The sequence below is a fragment of the Sorex fumeus genome, unplaced genomic scaffold, assembly GCF_029834395.1.
Source record: "Sorex fumeus unplaced genomic scaffold, SorFum_2.1 ptg000024l, whole genome shotgun sequence".
NCBI lineage: Eukaryota > Metazoa > Chordata > Mammalia > Eulipotyphla > Soricidae > Sorex > Sorex fumeus.
Genome location: NW_026606081.1, coordinates 28,483,385 through 28,511,028, shown reverse-complemented (window position 1 = coordinate 28,511,028; position 27,644 = coordinate 28,483,385). Strand labels below are relative to the sequence as shown.

The 27,644-nt window shown below is 42.7% G+C and overlaps 1 protein-coding gene across 2 annotated transcripts; it reads left to right on the top strand.

Annotated features, from left to right (window-relative positions):
• The first annotated feature begins 78 nt into the window (after nucleotides 1–78).
• Nucleotides 79–27,644, top strand: ERLEC1 (endoplasmic reticulum lectin 1). Of its 2 annotated transcripts, none has more exons than XM_056114205.1 (14): nucleotides 79–347; nucleotides 7,733–7,837; nucleotides 8,957–9,037; nucleotides 10,102–10,179; nucleotides 10,309–10,372; nucleotides 11,909–11,943; nucleotides 15,297–15,520; nucleotides 15,629–15,758; nucleotides 18,899–19,060; nucleotides 19,513–19,572; nucleotides 22,745–22,869; nucleotides 23,802–23,879; nucleotides 24,290–24,365; nucleotides 26,773–27,644. In XM_056114205.1, exons 1-14 carry the CDS (start codon nucleotides 207–209, stop codon nucleotides 26,842–26,844), a joined length of 1,431 nt encoding a protein of 476 aa, XP_055970180.1. In that variant the 5' UTR covers nucleotides 79–206; the 3' UTR covers nucleotides 26,845–27,644. The 2 variants fall into 2 exon arrangements, with proteins under 2 accessions (XP_055970180.1, XP_055970181.1); XM_056114206.1 differs by lacking the exon at nucleotides 26,773–27,644 and adding an exon at nucleotides 25,125–25,385.

The window sequence follows — 27,644 nt, the reverse complement described above, 5'->3', positions numbered from 1 at the left end:
GCGCCGGAAGTGACGGCGAGGGGCGGGGCTAAGCCCGGGTCCCGGGAAGGGCGCCGGAAGTGGCGGGGCGCGGCGACGCGACGGCCCGGAAGTGGCGGCGGGCGCTCCGGAAGGAGACGTGGCGGCGGTTGGGGCCCCGCTGCCCGCTCGCGGCCGGCCGCCTCCTCCCTGCGCCCGGCTGGCGGCGGCTGAGAGCGCGGCGGAGGATGGAGGGCGGCGGCGCGCGGAGCCCGCTGCTGCTGCTGCTCTGCGGCCTCCTGCGGGCAGCGGGCGGCGGCCGGGCGCTCCCGCCGCTCAGCGATGACATCCCCTTCCGAGTCAACTGGCCCGGCACCGAGTTCTCTCTGGTCAGTGCCCACGCGGACCCGCCGCTCGCCCCTTCCTGCCGCCCGCCGGCCCTCGCCACCCTCCTCCTCTTCCTCCTCTTCCCTCCCCGCCCGTCCGGCGCCCTGCACCCGCGCCCCTGCCGCCACCCTGCAGGAGAGCCTGCGAGCCCCGCGGGCGCGGTCACTCCTCTCCGGCCGCTGCCGGCCCCCTGGTCCTCCCCTGCCCGGTGTGCGCCGCCCGGGCCGCACTGCCTCCCTGCTCGTGCCCCACTCTTGCACACTCGCGCCTCTCTTCTATGCGCACGCACACGCACACACGTGCACACACTTGCATACACACGCAGGCACGTGCACACGTGCATGCACGCACACGCATGCAAACGCACACACCCCTTTTCCTTCCGGACCCCTTTATCGAGAAGCCTTCTGATCTGCGAGCTGTTGGCGACCCTCTCTCGCGACGACCCTCTCTGCGGAATATCATTTACGGTGTTTATGTGCCTGAGGCTTAAGGCCCTAGCACAGGAGTTTTACCCGGTTCTGCCGCAGTCCAGAGTGCGTTCAGGAGCGGTCCTACCCCCCGGAATAGGCTGTTGTCAGTTCAGCCACCTGCGGGTCGTGCTTTTTACTGGAGGGCCATGCTGGAGCAAGTGTTCGCTCCTGAACCCCTAGGAAATGCAGCGGGGGAGGCGGTGGGTCCTTCCCGTCGATGCTCAGGGCTAACTCCTGCCTCTGTGCTCAGGGCTCACTTTGGGGTGCTCGGAAACACCTGTGTGGTGCTGGGGAGCAAGCGGGGGGTCGGGGGGGGGGGTCAGCCACAGGTGAGACCAGCGCCTTAGCCCCTGCACTGTGACTCTGCCACGAAAGTACAGGTTTTTTTTTTTTTAATATTTCTTACTCTGCCTACAGCCTTCCAACCGGGCAAAGTATTTTATGGCACTATTATTATTTTATTTCGACTTTAGTGATGCGGTGATGGTACAATAAGGTTTACCATGATAGTGAGGTTTACCATGATAAGTGATATCATCACCACGGAACAGCTCTCGATGCAAATATTGGTTTTTGCATATGTTTCATTTTCATCACACCTGTTTCATTTCTCTACACCTGTTTTTCAGTTCTCCCATTTTGGCCCTTTGATGGGTTTTTAATTGACCTAAGAGTTTCTCTGCTAAACCAGGTTTATCTTTATATTAGTACCAAGAAAGCCGGGTACATTAAAAAGACTTACATTAAAGTTTCTTCTAGGTCAGATATAATTTTAGCAGACTTGGAGTGAAACTCTGGTCCAAGTTCTATTATTATTTCCAATAACACACATTTTAAAATATGTGGTCATTAAAATTTTTTTTTCAGTCTTGAAGCTGTTTTAATTTTTAAGAACATTTTATTGGCAGCCATGCAAGCTTACTAACCTCTGTGTATAGAATAACTAAAAGGAACCCTTTTAGAAGTTGCCTCCAAACTGCTCATCTCTTTTCTTTGACACAGGTTAGTGGCTTTAAAAGAGGGGGAAAGATTCAGGTCTTCTGTCTGCTGTGCCAGCACTATTTTGCTTTGAAACTCATACTGGGTTCTCTTTAGCTGTGCAGCATAAGAAGATGTGCACATTTGAAGGTCAGGGGTGCGGGTGGGTGTGGGGAGGAGCCTCCTGCAGTGCTGAGGAGAGCCTGGACCTCTCCCCCCCCCCACCATAGTCTGTGCCAAAGGTGGTTGGTAAGGCTTCAGCGCTGCGCCCTGAGTCATACCAGGAAAAAGTCAGGGTGGTCTCAATGGGATGCATGCACCTTGGTCCCTTACAGTCTCTCCAGACCCTTGCACGGGGAAAGTTTCTATTTTTATTCAAAAGTTTTAGTTATTTTGAGAGAAAGTGTTTTTTATATGTAACATTTAACAAAACATAAATCACAAGAATTGCTGTCATTGGTCTTCTGATATTTTTTTTTTTTTGCCTCTTTTATGATCTGAAATCTTCCTTTCTTTATGTAATCCAAATTCCTGCCCCTTCACCTGTCACTGTCATTTTTCCCTCTGGGTCAGTTAGACATTTTTGTAAAACCAAGCAGCTGCATTAGCCAGAGTAAGGGCCTTTGTGTCACTGCCATCTGAAACTGGAGGAGGCTGGATTGAAAATTTGAATAGCCTTTTTTATTTTAGCTTTAAAATTCTTCTCTGCTTCAAGTCATCTTCCCGTTGAGATACATCAGTACTCCACGTCAGCCTTACAGTCCTGTTTCCATGATTGCTTAGAAAAAGGCACCCAAAATGTGCTATATTTTAAAGTCAATTATAATCCACTTTACTGAGTTTTAGCATTAAAATTTGTCTTTGAGTATGTAGTTTCCATCTTAAATTTTGTCTGCCATTGGTTATTTATACATGGATGTCACCAAAATAAAGCCACAAAGTGAATTTTCTCTCTACTTGTTTTGGTTTTGTTTTGGTTTTGCAGTGCCAGCGATTGAACCCAGGCCTCTTCAAACATGCACTGCAGGTGCTGTGCTGGCCAGGCCACGTTCCCGACCCTTTCTGTTACTGTTTGCTTGTATTCCCACTCAAAAAATGGTCCTAAGAACTGCATTTGACCAAGTGGTGGCTAAGTCGACATTTCCAAGCATATGTTGCTAAATTGTTTTTAGTAAATTTTACAGCCTCTTCCAGGAAGAGGTTTTTTTTAATCCTCCTTGAGCCCTCTAACTTTGGAAGTCTCCCCCAGGCCAGGACATTTTTTAAATTCCTTGCGCTGGGCCTTTATTGCCCTGCAGCTAGCTGGAGCATGCGCCTTCTGTGAAGTATGCAGGAGGCCACGGTTCAATCCCCACAACTGCCAGGAGTAACCCTCAGCACTGAGATATCGCCCCCCCCCCAAAGTATTCCTCAGCCTACAGAATTTTACCGAATTTGGTTGACTTCCTCATGGTAAAATCTGATTTTCAGCGATCACTGATACTATTTCTTATCCCAAAAATGCTTTATAGTATTATGTAAAGGGAGTTTTTTTGTCATTTCTAATTTTGTGTATTCATAATGTATTATGGTTTCTTGTTTTGTTCAGAGGTTTTTTTTGACACCCCCACCCATCAATGCTCATGCCTACTGTCACTGCTCAGGGGCCAGGGGATTATGCATGCAAGGAATGGAATTTAGCCTCTCCCCAACGACTGTGGTTCATTTTCTCCGACAAACATCTGTCTCTCCAAACCAGAAGGAAGCTTCTGGGGGGCTGGTTGTTGGGGTCAGTGCTTAGGGCCCATAAGGTCACGCCACATGGTGTTCAGAGGGCCTTGCAATGCTGGAAATCCAAATCAGAGCTTCCTGACTCTGCACTCGGGATAATTCCTGGCGGTTCTGGGGGGCCATATGGGATGCTGGGGATTGAATCTGGGTCAGCGGCGTGCAAGGCAACCGCCTCCCTGCTGTACTATCACTCTGGCCCTGAGATATTTCAACCACATTTTCAAGCTCGTTGTTGTAGTTTGGGTCTCTTGCTCTCCGTGTTACTATGTGGTTAAATATATACACATACCACACCTCTACACCACCAAGGTATCTGAGACCCCTGTGACCCCATCCCCATTACCTGCTGTCCACCTCTCCTAGCTCCATTCTTTAAAACAGACCAAGGAACGAAAGTCTTTATCCCCTCGACGTAAGCCCAAGAGCTACCTTCCTTTCCTTGCTGTCGTTCCAAACAAGTAATTCCTTCTACTGTCATTAGCATCGTGGTGGACCATCTTAGTAAATCGATTGATGGCTCTGTTGAATTCAAGTCTGCGCGCTAGACTTGCCAGGTGTATCACCTATGGGTGTGGTGATATCAGTTGTGCTTCCGTGTCCTTTCTGAGGTAAATGATTTGACAAGATACCAGGCCATTCATTGCCAAGTGGATGAGTCATACTTTGCTTAACTCACTCATTATAAGTGTATCTGAAAAAAAAAACTGAAAGCATTGTTATCTTAGAGCAATTTGTTGGCATAATAAAGTCCTTCAAGATCCCTTTATGATGCAGACCTCACTTACACCGCTGATTGAATTCACCTCTTAAAGAATGTTGCTGTAATCTAGGAGTCTATATAGCCATATTCTGGGGTCCCTGGGGTCCAGCTTGGAACTTCACACGTGCTAGACAAGTGTTCTTCATCTAGGTGACAGCCCAGCTGTTGTGTATTGTAATCTTAAAGGATTTAACAAAAAAATGACCTAAAACTGTTCAGACCTGGGCAGAGGGAAAGCCCTTGCCTTGCGCATGTGTAACCTGGGAACTCGTGTGCCCCCGCCACCCCTGCCAGTAGCGAGCCCTCAGCACAGACAGAAGTAAAGCCTGAGGTCAACCCAGTGTGGCCCCAAAACTGACACCTCCTGAAATGCAGTACCTAAGAGGAGTGGTTCTCCCCTTGCCAGGTGTTGTCAAATAGTGTTGTTCTGCTTTTGCTGTAGCACTGTAGCACTGTCCTCCCATTGTTCATTGATTTGCTCAGAGGGCACCAGTAACATCTCCACTGTGAGACTTCTTGTTACTTTTTTTGGCACATCTAATACACCACGGGGAGCTTGCCAAGTTCTTGATCGGGATACTGTCGGTAGCTTGCCAGACTCTCTTGAGAGGGGCAAAGGGGCTGAGGAATTGAACACGGGTTGGCTGCATGCAAGACAAATGCCCTACCCACTTTGCTGTCGCTCCAGCCCCTGTGCTATCACTCCAGTGATAAACATACTCTATAAAATTATTAAAATAGAACTTTAAAACCCACACTTCAGTTTAAAGCTCCTATAAAGTTATATTTGTATATATCATGAGGGTCTGTACATATGAAGACATAATAAATGTAAGTAGTTCAAGACAGGGCTTCTTCCACTCGTGACCCTTTTTTTTTTTTTCCCAAAGAATTCAATAGGGCTCAGGTGAGTGCCACCAGAAACAACTTGGATTCATCACACATTTGGTTTTAAGTGAATTTTTGGTTATGGTGAGACATTTTACTCTTGCAAATGTTTCTGTGACATCCACATTCAATTACTTAGCCCTATCTATATCTTAAGTTGTATAATCCCCGTAATTTAAGAAGCTAGTACTGCTTTTACAGTACTGCAAAAAGAGAAAAGGTGACACTGGGTTGAATTTTCATAGGGCTCAGATCAAAAACCTTTGCCTTAGGTCTTTTTGGTATCTTAGGACTTTGTGACACGTTTGGTATAACAAAGCAGAGCCACCTTTTTTTTTTTTAATTTTTATTAGTGAAACACCATAAGGTACAGTCGTAGACTTACAAATCTTTGTGCTTGGGTTTCAGTTATACAATGATTGAATACCCATCCCTCCACCAGTGCCCATTCTCCACCACCACTGATCCCAGTATCCCTTACACCCCCCATCCCCCCCATCCCACCCTACCTCTGTGGCAGGGCATTCCCTTTTGTTATCTCTCTCCTTTTGAGTGCTGGAGCCACCTTTTTTAAAGTTAAATAATACCAATAATATTGAAATGTTCATTCTAGTTATATTGATTCTGATTTTGTGAAATCTAAATTGAAAGCTTTAAGGATAGTTTTGTTTTACATATATCATCAGGAGTTGACAAACTACAGACTTTGGGCTGGCCTCCCATCTGTTTTTGTAAGTAAAGTTTTAGAATAGTCATACCTGTTAATTAGTACCTGTGTGCTTGCTGGCTACAATGATAGTACTTGGAGGAAGTAGAAATCATATGGTCCACAAGAATGAAATGTTTACTGTTTAGCTCTTTACAGAAAAAGTTTGCCGACACATGTATGACATATGCTAAGTAAATAGGACTGGAGCGACAGTGCAGTGCTTAGGCCACCTGCCTTGCATGCAGCCAACCAGCCAGCCAGGGTTCCACACCGGTCAGCCCCTCATAGGATCTCTCGAATATGACTGGGCTTGAGCCGTGGGCAGGGAATGAGCATTGCCAGTGTAGCCAAAAACTTTACCAACTCTTCCTTTTAACATATCTAGACTATGGCCCCCTTTTTCACAAAAACAGAAAACTACCTCAAAGTTACACGGGGGTTACTCCCACCCCAAGCCCCACCCTTCCTGTGTCCCCCAGGGTGCTGTACTACCCACTGTGGGAAACAGATACTGTAATCAATTTTGTCCAGTCATTTTAAAAAATGAAATCTTAGGCAAGAGAGATACATCAGCCAGCCCTGGCCTGGCCCCGGCCCCATCCCAGACACCACAAATGGTCTCCTTGAGCACTGCCAGGGGTCACTGGCACAGAGTCAGAAATAACCCCTGAGAACCAGAGTGGGGCCCCCAGACCAAAAAAAAAAAAAGGTGGAGATAATGAAATCTTACCATTTACCAACCATTTACAAATCTTAACCATTTACAACAACCATGTACGTTATTCTAAGTGAACTAAGTCAGAGAAAAAACAAATAAGTGATCCTATATGTGGATTTTTTTTTTTAATGTCCAGGCTCATAAATAAAATGTATTGAAGGTTGGGATCAGGTAGGTATGGGAAAGGAGTAGGATGAGAATGGGTCAAAGGTATCAACAGATACAAACTTCTGGTTATAGAATAAGTCGTGGTCATTCAGATGTAATGCACAGCATGGAGATGTCATTTGAAAGTTGCTCAGTAGAGATCTTAAAAATATCACAAGGAAAAAATGTGTAACTGTGTGGAAATGGATGCGAACAGTATAACTGAAAGTAGTATTATATGGCATTTGTATGTTTTAAACGGCAGTTTATTCATACAGTGACCAACTGAAAAAAAAATTGGGCTGTGTTTTTCTAGTACACCAACAGAATTGAGAGTGTTTGTAAATTGATAGAGTCACATTAGGTAGAACAGAGAGTATTCTGTGTGGTGTATCTGTCTGTGTATTCATTGCCTCTTAAGCTTTTTTAATTCACATTTGAGTTTGTTGTTTCGCTTAAGTTTTTCTTGATATTCAAAGTTTTTTATTCATCTTTTTTCTACTACATTGTAATATCCATGGTAAAGTTTTTCCTCTTTATTTTGTCATTTAAAAATATATAGAACCATTTCTCTACCTTTGGAAATGTGATGTTAAAATCATTTGTTGAAATGAGTTCATTTCACCTAGTATAGAAAATTATTCAGTGCAGCACAATTTAGAAAAAGTCACTGTCTCTGTCCTCCCGTCGTTCATCGATTTGTTCAAGCGGGCCCAGTAACATCTCCATTGTGACACTTTTTACTGTGTTTGGCATATCGAATACGTCACGGGTAGCTTGCCAAGCTTTGCTGTGCTGATGAGATACTCTCAGTAGCTTGCCAGGCTCTCCGAGAGGGGCGGAAGAATCGAACTTGGTCAGCCAGGTTGGCCATGTGCAAGGCAAATGCCCTACCCGCTGGCTACCACTCAGAAAAAGTAATAAACATTTTTTTTTCTTCTTAGCCTACAACTGGAGTTTTGTATAAAGAAGATAATTATGTCATCATGACAACTACACATAAAGAAAAATATAAATGCATTCTTCCCCTTGTAACAAGTGGAGATGAGGTAAGTTTGAATAAATATATTGATAATCCCTGTCATCAAAGGTATTTATTGCAACCACACTCTTTAAATAAAATTAAAAGACAAGTTTATAATAATCCTCTTTTACCATATTTTACCTATTTCATTCCTGAATTCTTTAATTTTACAGTTCAACTTGGAAAAATCAGCCTCTAATTATTAGTGATTTGAATGAAAGTCAAACTCCATGCTTGCTAACTTTCATAAAAATGGGGATTCTGAAGAGAAATTTTATGTGTATATTTGACTTTTTTATGAATAGTTTCTCATAAACAAACCTAGAGGTTCCCCTTTGCTTTCTCAGTACTTAGATCATGCCCGTTTCTTCCTCCTAAAATGTCCTAACTGCCTCTTATCCATCCTTCAAGGCAATGACTTCTTGGAAGATGGAACAGGAGAGGCAGCATGGTAGAGTGGACAGGACACCGGCCTAGGCGCCAGGAGGCTGAGGTATAGGCTATAGTCAGCTGTGGAACTTGGACCGATCCAAAACGCAATTTCTCCACTCAATTCATTGAGCCTGTTACATAATATTTTCACAATCTGTAAAATGAAAAGAATCAAACTCAATGAGTCTTCCTTAGGTTTTGTTCAAATTTTATTTGTTCAAATTTTAAATCACTGCCAAAAAGCTTTCTGTTTCATTTTGTTTTACACAGATAAAACCAGTCATATACATATATGGCATTTAAATCTGAAGTGTAAAACTATAAAGAACTGAGAAGTACCTTAAAACTTTCTAAACTTTCTAGTATATTCTACAAGGTTGAAAATTCTGAATGTTCTGTAGCTATAGAATTTTTGGAATTCAAGTGTTTAAAAATTTCAGAATAGGTTTATGAAAATTGTCCTGAGAATTAATGTTCTAAATCCCCCTTTAGGAGAAGAAAGAATAGAAAATTATTCTGTGGCTCCATTTTTATACTTTAAGTATTTTGAAAGTGTGACATATCATAGGATTATATTAGAGATTTTGCCTTTTTTTCCCCTTTCATTTTTCATTTCCAAGCATTTGTGATTTGACTAATGAATAATTACCCAAACAGTAAAGTTGGGTGAGATTCTAAAATTATTAAATATTAAACTCTCATTCTTTTCTAGGAAGAAGAAAAGGATTATAAAGGCCCTAATCCAAGAGAGCTGCTGGAACCACTCTTTAAGCAAAGCAGTTGTTCTTACAGGGTAAGTGTTCTGCATTCACTTGATAACCAGGAAATAAACTTTCAACAATCAGTTAACCCCAAAAAATAATTTTGCATTTCATTTTACTGTATGTCGCATCAAATTTTAAGTTATAACTTTAAGCTATCACTTACTAGTATTTTGCTCATGTAAATTCCTGTATGATAGAGGCAACAGATACTGGGTTTTAACAGTGCCAAATAATATTGTTTATCCAACTGTTTGGAATGTTTTTCAGGAAAGGAAGGAAAGGAAGCTTTTCATGTCCCGGGAATAGTTCAGAGGGCTGGAGTGCATGCTTTGCTTGCAGAATCCCAGGCACCACATGACCCCCCCAAAACACTGCCTGGGCAGGGCCCCAACTCCCTTCCCCCAATAAAAATGTCTCTATGTACAATTTTAACTCAAAAAAATCTAATTGTTATTTTCTGGGCTATACAGAATTGATTCCTAAACTCAGTGGTTATGGTAGACCCCCCAGTACTTCCTTTTGCAGAATCCTCACATATCACTATACAGTGCAAACAATGAAGAGACTTAAGTAGTTTCCCACTGTTCCAAGCCATGATATATTAAGTATAACTTAATGAAAATGTATGTGAAATTTTTGGAAATCTATTAAAATATCCAGTGATAGCACAGCAGGTAGGGCATTTGCCTTACACACGGCCGTCCCTGGTTTGATTCCTCTGTCCCTCTTGGAGAGCCCGGCAAGCTACTGAAAGTATCCCACCTGCACGGCAGAGCCTGGCAAGCTCCCTGTGGCATATTCGATATGCCAAAACCAGTAACAAATCTCACAATGGAAATGTTACTGGTGCCCGCTCAAGCAAATTGATGAACAAGGGGAGGACAGTACTGCAGTGCTATTTATGTTGGGGTGGGGCCCTCTCTGCCGCTCTTGGCCAGCCATGACCATGGCAGCCAGTGATCCCATGCCCTGGTGCATTTGTGTTCACGAGGTCTGAAACTTGAGCAGGATGGACAGTGCCTAAGACAACGTCTGCGCTTTGGGCTCTCTCCCTAGACCACTCACTGTGTCTAAATCCCTCTATCTTGCTTAGATTGAGTCTTACTGGACTTACGAAGTATGTCATGGGAAACACATCCGGCAGTACCATGAAGAGAAAGAAAGTGGGCAGGTACGTTATTCTTAAAAGTATGAATTATGAAGCACTATAAAATAATTTTAATACTAAGATTGATATCAACATTGTGTTTTAATAAATGTCATTTCAAAATATTTGTTTCTGTTTTCTTTTTCAATACAGAAAGTAAATATTCATGAATACTACCTTGGAAATATGTTGGCTAAGAACCTTCTGTCTGAAAAAGGTTTGTTTCTACAGAATGATTTTATAGTGCTGTTGGAATTTGGTGTCAAATATATGTTCTCATTGGAAATTAAAAGATTTATCGAAGATGATAAATTTTAAAACTCTAAATTTCATAGCAATCTCTCAGAAAGTTTTACAAAGAGGTTTTCATTTTCTGCTTTAAGAAACATTGTGCTTTTCTACTGTAATATTAAAGTAAAAAAATTTTATTTGCGTCTCTTATTTTTGTTCTGGGGCCATACCCAGCAGCGCTTAGGGCTTATTCCTGTCTCTGCATTCAAAGATCACTCCAGCAGTGCTCGGGGGATCAAACCCAATTCGACTATGTGCAAGGCAAGCTCCCTATCCACTGTGCTATCTCTCTGACCCCAAGCAAAAAAATATATGGGGAAATAGGCATGTGGTTTGATCCCTCAAGTTGTAAAATGTTTCTGTTCATTCATATTACTCAGATGGGTCAATTATTTTAAAATTAAGCTTTTCACTGAAGTGAAATTCTTGAGCAGAGGAGCTCTGGAGGTAGCAGCTCAGGGCTAAAGCACGTGCTTTCCATGGGAGGTCCCACCTGCGTGTCACCAGGAGCTGCCCCCAACCACCACTACGTATGGCCCAGAAAAGGTCGAGGAAGGCCCTGGGAGAATAAGCCCACCTTGCGGGGGTCACGCTATCGGTCCTGTCCCTGGCCCTCCCATGTGCAACGGCAAGTCCTGCCGCTCAGCTGGCATGCTCAGACTGAGAGCACTGTGCCAGGAGTGCAGCTGTGGGGGAGCACGACCAGATGGTGCTCAAGCCCCAGCTCCTCGCAGCAGCTGAAGGCAGAAGGGAAGGGGGATTCAAAGAAAATTTCTTCCAAGGCAGCTCAGATAGAGAAGGGAGCACCAAATAAAAGGTGTTGGGAGGATCCTCCCAGGATGGGAGAAGCATGCTGAAAGTAGACTATAGACCAAACATGATTGCCACTCAATGCCTATTTTGCAGACCACAACACCCAAAAGGAGCGAGAGAATAAAAGGGAATGCCCTGCCACAGAGGCAGGGTGGAATGGGGGGGTGGGATGGAGGATGGGAGGGATACTGAGATACCATACTGTTCCGTGGTGGTGGAAAATGGGCACTGGTGGAGGGATGGGTATTTGATCAGTGTATAATTGAAACCCAAGCACAAAAATTTGTAAGTCTACAACTGTACCTCATGGTGTTTCACTAATAAAAATTTTTTAAAAAAATTCTTCCAAAGAAAACTCTTAGGGCCAGAGATGTGGCTTAGGGCAAAAGCATGTGCCTGGCCATCCAGAAGCCCAGCATCACCGGTTGGAAATTAAAAAATACTAATTGCCCGAAGGAAACTGGTAGGGCCACTTCAGAAATAGACTCATGCCCAGTAAAAGCATAAAGATGAAACAAATTCTAAGAACTTTGCCAAAAATTGTAAGATTGTAAGCTTTGAGTCATCTTTAGAAAGAGTATAAAATTAACGGAAAAGTTAGTCATTTGAATCTTATTATTTACACTTACCATGCCCTTATATTCCACAGAACAAGAAGCAGAAGAAACAGAAAAATCAAAAGAGGCAAGTGATAAATGTTGATTTTTCACTCATAACATCTATTGTTAGTGAGGTATGAATTTATACTTAATTGAAAGAATATAGCTATGTGTTCCTTAACTATCAAATACCTCGAAAGAATTGATTCAAATGAAAGTTTCATTTTGTATTTTTTTCATTCCATAGTAAAAGTTGCTGTAATATACTTTTTTTTGCTCTTAAAATCACACAAAAGTAGGAACAGAGCGATAGTACAGCAGGTATGCAGCTTGCCTTTTACACGGCCAACTTCCATTCACTCTCCAGCATACCATATAGTTCCCCAAGCACCACCAGGAAAGATTCCTGAGTGCAGTCAGGAGTGATCCCTGAGCATCATTGGGTGTGGCTCAAAAACAAAAATAAAGTTTAAAAATCCAACAGAAGTAAATAAATCTAGCAGTGTTATATCTGGGAAAAGTGCCGTTAGTAGCATTAAATCACTCCTGTGTTAGCAGACATTCTAAGTTGGAAAAAAACATAGTATGAGCTTTTGCATTTACTCCTGTTGTTTGAGCCCTATTTCCTGTAGGCAGATGAGATAAGAGATATGTGAAAATTGTAATAAACTCCCAAGAATATAGTAGATTACAAGAATGCATTCTAGAAGCACAGACTGTCTTCTATCTGTCTACGCTAGAGTACAAAGCAGAGAGCTAAACAGAATGCGTGCACTTCATAAATGACTGTTGAATATGAATACATGCTTAAAGACTGAAAAATATGGTTGTTTTTAAAGGATGAGTCTTTGGGGCTTGAGTAATAGCACAGTAGGTAGGGAGGGCATTTGCCTTGCATGCGACCGACCTGGGTTCGATTCCTGGCATCCCATATGGTCCGCTGAGCACTGCCGGGGTAATTCTTGAGTGCAGAGCCAGGAGTAACCCCTGTGCATCGCCGGGTGTGACCCAAGAAGCAAAAACAAAAAAAAGGATGAGTCCTGATGGGACCTAATAATAATTTAAGAAAACCTGTGGCCCATAGGAGTAATGCAGTAGCTCAGAGCATCCGCTTTGCAAACACTCAGTTCTGAGTCCAGATCCCAGCATCCCAAGCACAGCCTGGCAGCTCTGCGACCAGGTGTGAGCACCACAGAAGGGACGCATGAGTCCTAAAGCCGCTCAGCCTAATGTTGCAGGAGCGCCAGGCCCTGTGTGAGCATCTGTGACTCCCAGGAAGCAGCACAGCCAGAACTGCTGAGCCTCCAGAGTGCGGTACCTGCCAAGCTCCACAAGTCAAATGGGTGCCAGCCCACAACCAGGCCAGTATGCAAACCCTCACCAGCCAAACAGCATCAGCAGCAAATGGGGGGGGGGGGGGGGCGGGATAAAATTATTTGTATTACAAATATTTCCTTATGAAAACATTGGAAATTAAAAAGAATTTATAGGGATTCCACAGATTGAATCCAGAACCTCATAAGTAACAAAGCATACGCTACTGAATTATAAGTGCCTTTGTGAGTTCAAGGGATGCTTTTGGAATCCTAAGACTTTCCATGGTTTAAATGTTGACAGGGTATTTCTGTAAATGATCACATACCCTAGTGACAATTAGAATCAAAGTGAAGGTAAATGGCCTCAAAAATGATTTTGAAATAATGCTCATACTTTTAAAAGGTTGGTAGACTTTGGATAAGCTAATCCTTTGTAGAGACACAAATAGCATGGCTATGTTTTAAATATTTTAATGTTGCAAACTGCCTTTGAGATGAATTGTTTATTTACTATGGTTCAAGAAAATATAAGGATGGAATTGAAAGTGTGAAATGATAAAGTAGGAGGAAACAAGGTCAAGGAAAGAAAATAACATTTGTTGAGCCTCAATTCTAAGCTAAGTACTGTGCGGGGCGTTTCATAAAAGGTAATGCTTAATCCTTCCTAGAGAACATGAATGTATATTACTCTTCTTTTAACGTGACAAAAGTTGAAATTTGGTCATAAAACCAGTAAACTCAAAATTTGGGCATAGGACCAGTATAGTAGTACAGCAAGAAGGGCACTTGGCTTACCCATGACCAACCTGGGTTTGATCTCAGGTACCCCATATGATCCCCAAGTCTTCCAGGAGGGAGCCCTGTGCGCCGCATGGATAAAACCTGAGCACTGGGTGTGGCTCAAAAAGAACATTTTTAATGGATTTTCTAATGACACACAAGCCTGAAAATAACATAAATCTTGAGATATTTTTTCCTAGAAGTTTGTTTGTTTTTAATTGTTTGGAACATGGCGCCAAAGTGATCCAACATGAGTTCCTGCCTCCAAGAGATTGCTTAAACATTATATTATTAACACTGTCTTTTTCACTCCTTACTTTAGATTTTCTTGTATTTTTATAGCTGTGAAAACTAAATCTTGACTAATAATAGTCTCGTTACCCCAGCCCATGAAAATTTCATTTGTCTTTTTCTTCCCTTGAATACATGTATCTGAGTTCATATGCTGGAAAGTATATCTTTTACTATTAATAATGGAACAAAAGTAAGCAGAACAATGAATCTGCATAGCAATTACATTTCTATTTTAGAAGATTGTGTTTTTCTATTTAATTCCATTTTTGTCAAATCAAACTTCTGAGTTTTAGTATGTGTCCTCTAAACAGTCATTCACTGAGGACTTCCTGAAGAACTCTTCATGGTCCAGTACCAAGGGTAGGACCTTGCTTACATGGTTGATCATCCAGGTTGATCCCACGCATCCCATATGATACGGTTCCCTGTGCACCACCAGGGTAATTCCTGAGTATGGAGTTTAGAGTAACCCCCAAGCACTGCCGGTATAGCCCAAAAAGAAAGAAAAATTCCGACAGTGCAAGAGGTTTCTGTATTTTCACCTCCTTCTTTAGAACCGCCAAAAAAAATCTTATCATGATAATGATAGCCTTTTATATGAATTGTTCATCTTAACTTTATTATTTTTATTTTGTTGTTACTTGGGGGCCACTTCTAGTAATGCTTAGGGCTTACTTTTGGCTCTGTGCTCAGGGACCACTCCTGGCAGTGCTCAGAGGGACCATATGTGGTGCCCAAGATCGAACCCAGGTGGGTCCCATGCAAGGCAAGTGTCACTGTACTATATCTCCAGCATTTAGTACTATTTCTCCAGCATAACATTTTAGTTTTAGCACCAAATAAAAGATTGTTTTCTCTTAAAGCTTGTTCAACTAAGAATTTAGGAATCAAAAGAATATTAGGGGGGAAATTTATCGAATATACAGAAATATTATCTTTTGGTTTATAAATTAAATGGTTCTATTCCTTTCAATATAAGTGCTTCTCCTATCTTTAACCCCACCTCCACTTCTAATAAAAAGTCTGTCTTGCACTCTTTTTTTTTAAGATTCCTACTAAAAACATTGAAGGTCAGATGACACCATACTACCCTGTGGGGATGGGAAATGGGACACCTTGTAGTTTGAAACAGAACCGGCCCAGATCCAGTACTGTGATGTACATATGTCACCCGGAGTCCAAGCACGAAATCCTCTCCGTAGCCGAAGTCACAACTTGTGAATATGAAGTTGTCATTTTGACACCACTCTTGTGCAGCCATCCTAAATATAGGTAGGATGGGGATTGGATATGTAAGCATTAAATATTATATTATGTATAACATACAGGCATGCTCTGAAGTGTTTGATACTTAGCTCTAGTTCTTTGTCCTTCCTACAGATTCAGAGCATCTCCTGTGAATGACATATTTTGCCAGTCACTGCCAGGATCACCATTTAAGCCCCTCACCCTGAGACAATTGGAACAGCAGGAAGAAATACTGAGAGTGCCTTTCAGGAGAAATAAAGAGGTATGAGAATTTTCTAACACTGTATTTTCGGGGCTTCTCCACCCCCAACCCCGGCCAAATTTCAGAGCATATATCAATGTTTGATTTCTGTAGTATTATAGTTGTTTTGTTTTGTTTTGTTTTTAATTTTCCTGACTCAGAATTTTAGGTTCCATTTCTTTTCATTTATTTATTTGTGGTGCCAGTTCTACCCCAGGGTCTATCCTAGGGTCTATCACAGACTAACCCAGGCTGTATCCCAGGGTCTGTCCCAGGCTCTATCCCAAGCTCTATCCCAGGCTCTATCCCATGCTCTCTTCCAGGCTCTCCCAAGCTCTAACCCAGGACCCCACAGGAAGTGCTCTGCCTGAGCTTCAGTTTGTTTTTATTTTTTTCTAGTCCTTCTTTTTCCTTGCAATCTCTTAACAGTGATCTCATAATAATACAAAACTTTACATCCTTGTGTTTAATGTCAGCTAGTTGCCTTGATTTCCCAGCTAACCCTCAGGGTACTTTCCCAGTGTCTGGTCCATTCCTGGCACACCAGCATCCTCTAAAGCCATCCTGATAGCAGTGACCCTACAGCGCTGCGTCCACTCGCACTTGGATGACATTCTTTATCGCATGCAGCACTTGACATTGAAGCCTAAACTCCCAGATCATTCTCCTTCCTACACTTGCCTCTTAAAAAGTTGAAATTCTCATAGTTTTATCCCTTGCTGCCATCTTTTATTGATGTTTATAATTTTGTTGTTGTTTCGGGGGTCAAACTCAAGCTGTGCTCAGGGCTTACTCCTGGTTCTATGCTCAGGAGTCCCTCCTGGTGGCACTGGGGACTGTAGGTGGTTGCCAGGAACCGGGCTGGCCAGCCCAGGAAAACAAGTGCCTTTCCTCCGCCGGCTCGCTGACCCTGTTTAGCACTTTAGCACCAAAGGAAAGTGTTGATCTAGCTCTGTACTCGGGGATCACTCCAGGCAGGCCCTGAAGCTGCTCGGCTGTGTGCAAGGCAGACAGTGAGCCTGCTGTGCCGTCTCCAGCCCTTTGTGGCATTTTCTTAAGTGAGCTCGTCCGTGCCCATTCTTGAAACATCTGCTGTACTGCCCGGCACTTCCTGAGAGCGTCAGCACTGACCTTTCTCCTCAGCCCATACTCCATTCATGGAGACTGCCATGTAGGGAATCTTGTCTCAGCTCAGGAAGCCACGGGCCTGTCTGTATCGTCCCTCCATTTGGTGGCAGTTGCTCTGTTTGGGGGCATTGGGGGGCTGGGCCACTACTAGTGGTGCTCTGGCACTGTCGCCAGCTCCATGCTCAGGAGTCACCCCTGGGGGTGCTCGGGGAGCAGAGCTAAACCTCTTGCATGCAGGGCACTGGTCGGCTCACTGAGAGTCTTTCTAACCAGCTCAAGTGTCCCTTTTAACAAATTAGGAAGCTGAGGCTCAGGGAGGGGCAGTGACAGGTGATGGGTTATTGATCAGAATCAGCACATCCTGACCCTGGAGTCTTAACTGTGACGCCTTTCCTTTTTGGTACACTGTCTCCTTTCCCTGTCACTTTAGTAATCCCAAGGGGACCATTTTTTCCATTTCACACTGGCCCTTGTCTCGTCCATTACTTTCCCCGGTGAGTAGAGGCAAGGTAGCTTCCTAACAGTGCCTAAGTGGTCAGAAGCTGGATCTGGGGCTCCACAGTTCAGTGCTTGGGCCTAGAGGTGCACTGCAGCCTGGACTAGGTAGTGCTCAGGCCATCGTGGCCACATGCAGTGGCGCACAGTGACCGTGCAGTTCCTGGGGGCATGACCTGCAGCCTTCGGGGTGTCCTGCTCATTGCATTTAAAGCACTGTATCCAACTGTCCCACTTAGAAACCTGTTGCTTTCTGCCTGTCTCCTGGTTCATCTCAGACTCTCACCTTCTGCAGTGATGTTGCTCTCTTCCTGATGGTACTCAGATACAACCTGTTCCTCGGTCAGCACCTCATCATTTCTAGGAACAAGAAACTACCCAGCCACTTCCTTATTCTCACACAGTCAATCCAATGCTCTTTCTAAATGAACATCTGATTTTGGATTTAATCCATTAGTGATGTTCGTGATACGTATCTGGGGCGCCAGATAGTACAGCGGGAAGGGCGCTTGCCTTGCATGGGGCCAACACGGGTTTGATCCCCAACACCCCATATGATCCCCTGAGCACCTGCCAGGAGTAACCCCAAGCAATGACAGGCGTGGCCCACCTCCAAATATATATAAATGATATATGTATAGGTTTTATATATATATATCATATTTAACCAATAGAGTATACTATAAAAAGGTAAAGGTAAAGGCCCTCCCGTTGATCGTCGATTTGCTCGAGCGGGCCCAGTAACGTCTCCATTGGAGACTTTGTTGTTACTGTGTCTGGCATATTGAATACTCTCGGTAGCTTGCCGGGCTCTCCAAGAGGGGCGGAGGAATCGAACTCGGGTCGGCCATGTTGGCCGCTTGTAAGGCGAACGCCCTACCCGCTGTGCTATCGCTCCAGCCCTATAGAGATATATATAGTATATGTATATAATATATTTAAGAAACAGTATATATTGGTATATATTTTTGTGTATACAATATATATTATAAATGAATATACATATAGCTTAACATATATAAAAACATGTTCATGTATCAGTATACAATTGTTGATCATGGAATTTATAGGGACTACGAGCTTATCAGTTCTGACTTCAGACTTAGTGCCCATCTTCATTCCTTCCCATTATCCCTACTATTATAAAAAAACTTAGAATTTCCTAAAACTCTCACATGCTTTCCAACTTCTTAGTTTCATGTTTTTTCCCTGTTGCCTCTTTACCCATAGAAACCACACTTCACAGATCTTACTGTAGAAACAAGTTGCTGAGTCCTTAATGACAGACTGAGAATGACCAACATATCCCTGACTAGAAAATATAACTAATATTTATCCAACTTTCTTTTTACTATTAAGTGTTGCAAAATTTGCTTATAATGCCTTCAAAATGAGTGGGCAACCCATAATTTCTAAGTTGTATATAATTTTTAAATAATTTAAAGTAGTAGACAACGGCGGCATGGAAGTTATTAGACCTTTTTATAATTACTTTTAGCGGCATGGAAGTTATTAGACCTTTTTATAATTACTTTTAGGAAGATCTGCAATCAACTAAAGAAGAGAAATTCCCAGCAATCCACAAACCTATTGCTGTTGGCTCTCAGCCTCTGCTCACCGTTGGAACAACCCACATTTCCAAGCTGACAGATGACCAGCTCATAAAGGAGTTCCTTAGTGGGTCTTACTGTTTTCATGGGGTGAGAAGTAAAACTTTGGTTTGAATTTTTATCTTAATAATTTTTATTTGTCACTCATGTAAGCACAGGACATTAATAGCACTGAGAAAGAATTTAGTCTCTGGAGAAAAGACAGAATTCTAGAAGACGCCAGTGAACATTTCTTAGCATCTTACTGTAACCTACCCCACGCCCATCACGTTGCCTTTCTTTACAAGCTGAGAAGTGACCTTTACTTGGCATGAAGCAGCCGGTGGGCTCTGACACTGATTGTTAGAAGGACTTCCCTGACTCATAGGAGCTCTGGGAATTCTCGCTCAGGGAGTACAGGTTCAGTTTCACTCGGTGATTCTTGATCTCCAGCCATAGTGTTACATTTGCAGGAAATTCTGTCACCTCATGTGGCAGCATTGAGGGAGCCCATCTTCCTTCCCTTTCTCGGCTCAAGAATGGTTCTGTTTTCTTTCCTCTAGGGTGTTGGCTGGTGGAAGTATGAGTTCTGCTATGGCAAACACGTCCATCAGTACCACGAGGTACAGAATAGCGCGCGCTATCTCTCTGCTCTCGGGGAAGTGAAGCCTAAAATCCTTCGTAGACATAAAGAGAGGCACTGTTGTTACTTTTAAGTATGAAAGTACGAAGGATTTTGATATGGTTATACTAATCAGTGTGTAAATTAAAGAAAATAGAAACTAACAGTCATCTTAAGCTGACATTCCTGTATCTTTACAAACTTGGAGAAATAACAAGCTATTATGACTAACCTCTAGCTTTGATTGAAAAAAATCAAGTAAACGAATGAGAAGATAGTATATTATCACTAGAGTTAGTAAAATAGTTAAATTTACTTTTTTTCTTAGTTAAAAAAGATACCAGGTCATTAAATTTAATATGAGCTTTAAGATACCAACCTTTTATTATTATAATTTCATTAATTAGGCATTATTTCCTCCTACACTTGACCTAAATGCTTAAATTCTCAAGTTCAAGCCCCAGTAATTTTGTTACAGTTGTACTTTGGTATGGTAAACTTGCTAGACACTGAAGACAAATTTTAATTGCTGTTAACCTAAATTAAAAAGCTTTTTATTGACCGAAAGAAATAATCACAAGGAAATATAAAATACTTTGTTTGCCTTCTTTGAGATGTTTTAAGATGTTCTTAAATTTCAAGTTAGGCCATATGGGAAAAGATACCATGCATGCTTAAATCACCCCAACTTGTGAGACACTAGAACGTTTCTTCCCTTAGCCTAAGAAGTTCCATTTCAGTGTGTTTCCATTTATTCTGCTGCTTTGTGAATATTATATTTTTAATTACATTTAGTAATACAGAAATATTGCTTCCAGATATCATCTAAGCACAGCCCAGACAATGCCTGGTGGCTCTGGGGGCATTGTGGGCACTGCCAGTGGCGCTGAGGAGCTGCTCCTGGCTCTGTACTCAGGAAACACCCCCGGCAGTGTGCAAGGGAACATGCCTGGTGCCCAGGGTTTAGTCAGGACTGGAACTTCCTATTTCCCAGCCTCTCCCCCTGTGGCTTTATAAAACACTTGCATGCCAGAAGTTCAAATAAGGAAACTGTCCCCCCACCATTATCCAGCATCTCAAAAGTAGCTGCTTTGTTAGTCGATAAACCCACTACCCCCAAGTGAAAATCAGGCATACATGTAAATGTTGGTATTGCCCTGAATGCCACAGAAACGCTCATAGCAAAGCCCTCTCCTCGCCCTGTTCCCCCACTCGGCAGAATGGAGCTTCCCATGTCAGCAACAGGGGGTTTTCATCTCTTTTTCACATCTAAATTTACGATGTTTGGGACCAGAGAGAGGATAGCAGTAGGGCACTTGCCTTGCACGTGGCCCTCTTGGGTCTATTCCCTGGCATTTGGTCCTTTGAGACTGCCAGGATTCCTACATGCAGGGCCAGGAGTAAGCCCCGAGAACTACCAGGTGTGGCCCAGAAAACAAAGAAAGAAATTCATAATCTATTTAATCAAACCTCTAGTAAACTTTTGAGGTTTTTTTCCAGTTTTCCCTCTCATAACGTCTTAGTGAACATTTGGAAATAATTCTATGGGACTCCGTGGGAAAGCCCATCACTTGCGCGCATGAGTCCTGGGCTGAGCCTGACAGCACGCAAAAGAAGTTAATGAATAAAATGAATAATTCTTCTGGTGAAGTGTGCTCCATCCTGGAGTATGTTCCTAGAGCATGTTTCTGTGCAGATGGGTCAGAGCATCTGCGTGCCGAATAATCGCCTCATGGTGGTGTGTGCCAGTTTCCAGTCCCGTCAGCAGTGGCTCTCCCGAGGCCAGGGACACAGACAAAAGTAGAGCACATGTTCTTCATGCCCGAGCACATGGTCCCCTGACCATTGAGCTCAGAACCAAGGGATACCCAAGCACTGAGACAACCCCAGAACAAAGCCAAGAAATGACTTTTTTTCATCTATTTGTCCACAAGGGCCCTACTAGGAACTTTGGGAAGTAGAAAAATAATAGACACTAATAGATGGGGTTCCTGTACACTAGATATATTCTAAATACTACAGTAACTCATTTGATCTTCATTTAGTACTTAAGAGGTATTGTTATCCCAGAATGAAGAAACAAAGCAGAAATTGAGGAACTCTCCTAAAATCACGTGCAAATGGATAACTAAATAGTCTTGATCCATATCTCTGTAGAGCTGTGATTCCAGTCTGCCTAGAAACTTCGGTCTAGTTCCTCAGTTAGCGCTCTATCTATCAGCCTAGACAACGAGCTCCACCGGGCTCTGTAAGAATTTTTAATTCTGATTGGGTACATATTAGTGCCGTTTTTCTTTTAAATGGAAGAAAGGGGAGAAGCAAAGAAGGAAGGGGAAGAGGAGAGGAAAGGAAGCCACCTATGAGGCAGAATGGGGTGTTTTAAGAATCAGTAAAGAGGGGGGTGGGAGGGAAACTGGCATCATTGGTGAATGGAGAGAATGGGCACTGGTGGAAGGATGGGTTCCCGATCATTGTATAACTGAAGCCGAAGCACAAAAACTTCTAATGTCCACAACTGTAGCTCATGATGTTTCACTAATAAAAAAAAAAAAAAAAGAATCAGGAAAGACACAGTGGGAGGCTGGGATGAGAGTTTCTGGACAAAATGTATCGAACCCGAACAAGTGCGGTGTGAAGTAAGTAGTCTGGAGCCCGGCACGATTTCCAGTTCCACATTTGGAAGAGGGAAGTAGGATGACAGTCTGAGTGCTACGACAGACGTGGCATCAGGCGATCAGGCAGTCCAGGTTCAGTTCTTGGCACCCCATGACCACCTGGTTCCCCTAGTGCCCCCAAATGTACCCCAAAAGCAAAAAAAAATAAACAAGAAGGAAAGAGCAGGCCAGGAGAGAAAGCACAGTGGGCAGGGCTCGTGCATTCTGGCAGCCCACCATGTTTGACCCCCACACACTACACACAGCTTTCTGAGCCCCTGCCGGAAGTGACTCCTGAGCACAGAGCTAGGACGAAGGCCTGTGTTCCCCGAACAAAACAGAATTGAAGAAGTAAAGACAGTAAGAACTGAAATTTCTATTAGTCAGGTTTTGCTCACATCGATTCTAAGCATGGATAGCCTTGTATATATAGATACAAGAACTTACAAGTGTAAATTTCAACTTGATAATAAGTGTTTTAATCACAAATATGTTTCTGTGTTTTGCTTTTATGTAAAGGACAAGGACAGTGGGAAAACCTCTGTGGTAGTGGGCACCTGGAACCAAGACGAGCACATCGAGTGGGCCAAGAAGAACACAGCGCGCGCCTATCACCTCCAGGATGATGGCACGCAGACGGTCAGGTAGAGCAGCCTCCTCGCTGTACCTGTGCAGAGTGCTGACCGTCAGGGCCCAGCATGTTGGCCCCCTGGCCAGTGTCTTCGGGCATCCTTCACTCCGGTCTCTTTGAGAGAAGGCCAAGATGGGTCACTCTGGCACGTTTCACTTGCTGCTGTGGAGGTGAAGGAGAAAGTACCCAGTGCCCCTCTGGGTTCCGGTCCACTCAGTCACGTCATATCCAGAATCCCCGGGGATGCAGAATCTCAGGCCAGTGGGGCCAGATGAGGGATCACTCAGCTCAGGAATAGAGAGTAAGGGTCTGGGGGCGTCCGAGAGGGATGGGGACGGGAGATAGTGCCAGGGGCTGTGTTCGTGCTTTCCCGAACACGCCAAGAGGACTTTAAGGCCATACTCTAGCCTTACCCCCACTCTGAACCCGGGGATCGGGGACCCATGTGAGACATAGGGGATTGAACTCTGCTCAGGCACGCGGAACAAGTGTTCCACCCATTGCATCATCCCTCTGCTTCCCAAAAGAACCTTTTTTAAAAAACGGGGCACTCATATGACAAAGCCCCAGCAACCTATAATTAGATGCTTCCTTGCCATATGGGTAGTTTGCTCCCATTCTTACTTCTGATAAGATGATAAGAATCCCTTTTCTGGGGATTACCTCCAGTTCTTATTTTTCTCATAAAGAATTGTAAGTTTTTCATGAGCCTGGGAACCTCTATTGACCACAGCTCGAAAGAATCTACATGCCAAAGTTTTGTATGTTCATTATGAAATCTGAAATACCTTCTCCATGATGGAAACTTAAAATTTGGTATTTTAAAATAATATTTAACCAGTGAAAATCTGATCCCCTTAACCATCTTCTCACCCTTTATTATCATTGTGAATTAGGATTGGAAAAGGTTTACTTGAGTAAAGCTTGTATGTTTCTCTGATTCAGGATGGTGTCACACTTTTATGGGAATGGAGATGTTTGTGATATAACTGACAAACCAAGACAGGTGACTGTGAAGCTAAAGTAAGTCAGACCAACTCACACCTTCTGCCTTCTTAGTCTGTTACCTATGGGCAAAAGTGTATACAAATCTATGATTATGAGCAATTGCAGTTGCAGTTGCAGTTCTATATGGATGTTTATAAGGTTAGTTTTATTCTAAAATGCTGATATCATTTTATAATTGTTTACAAGATTATTGGTAAATATTATTTATTAAATCACACATGATTTTACAACTTACGGGGGGAAATACCTGTTGGGGTCAGGAGATAGGCTAGAGCCCAATCTTTGCGGTATTTCACCCCTTAGTCCCCCATACCAGGAGCTATAATCCTGCAGCACTAATGCGCCCCCCCCCCCGAAAAAAAAAAAGAAAAATCCAAATAAATGTGTATGATTTGGGTATTGCCCTAACGTGCTCTTCGTTTCAGGTGTAAAGAATCAGATTCTCCTCATGCTGTTACAGTATATATGTTAGAGCCTCATTCTTGTCAGTATATTCTTGGGGTAAGTAAAAAAAAAAAATCAAGTTTCATTTTAAACTGTGTTTTTGATTTTTAGCATTAAGTCTCAGTAGAACCTTCATCTCCTCAAAGTTTAGTATAGCCCCCACACCATCTTTGTAAAAATTGCCATCTTCTTTTAAATTGGGGTACAATTCACATATAAGAAGCAATGGTTCAAATGTTGAGATTGATGAAATTTAGGCAAACTTTATATCCATGGAATCAATACTGCAGAAAATTTTCCTGTTCCCTACTTCTGTTCCGTCCACACCCCTCAAACGTGAAAGACCATTTCTGATTTTTGATACCACTGATCTGTTTTGTCTTTTTTTTATTCCCTATGAATGGAATTAAACAGGAGCCAGGGAGATAGTGCAGGTTAAACCGCTCGCCTCCAGCCAGTCCCAGCACCGCATGTGGCCCACCACCAGGAGTGACCCTGACACAGCCAGGCCTAAGGCCTGAGCACCAACCAGTGGGTGTTCCAGAAACAAAGAGGGAATGAGCATTGCTTTTGCTTTTGTCTGTTTGGAGTCACACCCAGCACATGCTGAGGCTTCCTCCTGGCTCTGCACTCAGGAATTTCCTCTCTCTCTGCTCACAGCAAGGGATTGAAGCCAGTGGGTTGCTGGCAAGGCAAGTGGCGTCCCTGCTGTGCCATCGCACTGGTCCCCCATCGGTCTTCTACACATTTCTGCTTTTGTCTCCTTATTGTTTTTATTCTACGTAAGACCGCTTTATAACATTATACTGGTTTTAGGTGTCCATCACTGTATGTTAAGTTCATCATTAAAAGTCTAACTCTGGGGCCTGAAGAGCATGCTTCGCATACGGGGAGTCCAGGTTCACTCCCTGGTACCTCATGGTACCCTGAGGACTGCCGTGAACAGCTTCTGAGCACCACGCCAAGAGCAGCCCTGGAATACTACCAGGTGTGGCCCGCAGAGCAAACCAGGCAGGAAAAAAGATCTTATTCGGCCTTTCACCATACGGTCATCTTTCACCCGCTTCATCACCTTGTTTTTCCCTTCCTGCTGCTCACCATGAAAAGTTTGTTTTTATTTTACTTAATTAGGTTTTTGTTTGGTGTTTTGTTTGGGGGATTTTGTGGGTTTTTTGTATTTCAGATATATTATGGTTACAAATTCTTAGTGTTATATTGCACACACACCCCCCAACCCCTCCCCAGGCTATGGCATTGCCTTCTTTTTGTTGTTATTTGTTGTGGGGCCACACCTGGCAATGTGAGTACTCCCAGCTCTGTGCTCAGACATCAAACCCAGATGTGTGCCAGGGACGGAACTCTGGCCTCCTGCATTCAAAGCCAGTCACTCAGTCTGTTCCGCTCTTCTCTGTTCCCATATTCATTTTATTCATGTCTTTCAGTTAACAGGAGATTGTTGAAATGTACTAAATTTGAATTTTATTAGTCTTAATTTTTTTGGTCCCAAAATTTTTTGCTACCCCAAAGTAATGAAGATTTTTACATAGTATTTCTTTCCAGAAACTATGTTGTGACTAAAGATTTTCTTTGTGTTTTGAATTCACTGAGTTTCTTAATATAATTTATAATTATTGGGGCTGGAGAGATAGCACAGTGGGTAGGGCATTTGCCTTGCACACGGCCGACCCGGGTTCTATTCTCAGCATCCCATATGTTCCCCCGAGCACGGCCAGGAGTAATTCCTGAGTGCATGAACCAGGAGTAACCCCTATGTATCACTGGGTGTGACCAAAAATTAAAAAAGCAACAAAACAAATAATTTATCATTATTGGGGGGGGGGGGAATTGACCCTTATCTCCTCAAGAGATTTCTTCTTGCCCCCCTCTTTCCTCCTCTTAATTCTGGGACTCAAATATGTGAGTTTGAAATTATCCCAAAATTTTAGCTGCTCTATTTTAACTCTCAAGTTCCTTGTTTCAGTTTGCGTCATTTCTGTTGAACTTCTGATTCTTTCCTGTGCTGTGTCAGTTCATCAATTATCTTAGTATCAGGTCATTTCATTGCCTGGCCCATCTTTGTTGTTATGTCGCTCTTTGTCTTTTCCTTGAATTGCACAACCATTCTGTCAGTATTCTATGGTATCCTGTTTCTGGTTGTATAAGATCTAGCTGTATTGGGCCAGAGAGATAAATACTGCGGTAAGGTACTTATGTAAGATCCACTGCCTTGCTGGCAGCCGATCCAGGTTCAATCCCTGCATGTCCCCTCATCATCACCGGGAATGATCCCTGAGCTCAGCCAGGAGTAAGCCCTGAGCACTATCAGGTGTGACCCAACCCCGCTCCTCCCCCCTCCAAAATAAGGAATAACATTGGATGATTTATCCAAAACAAAGACTCGTGTACCTTTATCATATTTATGTGCATGTTCAGCTTAATTTTTTAATGGTGTATTGTTCTTTAGGTTGAATCTCCAGTGATCTGTAAAATCCTAGACACAGCAGATGAAAATGGACTTCTTTCTCTCCCCAACTAAAGGATAATAAAGTCCAGGGAAAGAAAAGATCATTGACAGTTATGATTTCTGAACTGAACCTCATACGAAAGATCATAAAAGGACTCAGCTGTTTGTGAATAATATGTGTATATAAGAGGTTATAGATAAACTTCAATTGCTGACATTTCTCTCACTTTTTTTTCATATTTTTGTTGTGTCTTATGAACTGATTGTGCACATTTTTCATTGCTTGGCTAATGTGATTTCAAAATAAATCTCATCCAAGCAATTTAGAATCCAGTCTAATTAAATGTCTTAATTGTTATACCTATTGAAGAATTTTGAATAAATTTATTATGTAAATTATATGTAACTAGTTAATGAAGCAAAAATAATGAAGAAAGAAAATAATAGGCAGTTGTTCAAATGAGAGACTGTAAAATATGTAAATTCTAGTGCCTAAAATCTTGCCAACAAAATTTTTATTTAGCAACCGCTCCGTACCAGGTAATAAGTTAGAAACTTAATAGAGCCTTACAAATAAGTTTTTTTTAACCTCTGTCAATCTCAAGAAACTCCTATTTGTAATAAGTTGCTTCTCTCTTAATTTTGAGCTCTTTCTTTCTCCTTGACATTAGTATGTTTGTCCCAATCTATATGCCCGGTATAGATAGTCAGTGATACTCTTTTGATTTTAAATGGTTTACTCTAACAAAACACACTGTGCTGGCTAGCCTTTGTGCTCGCCTACTGTATACTGCAGATTTTAGTTTGACAGTTTTATAGCACAATATTTATTTTTAAGTGAATAAAGCATCCACAAGCAGTGTTGCAATGTA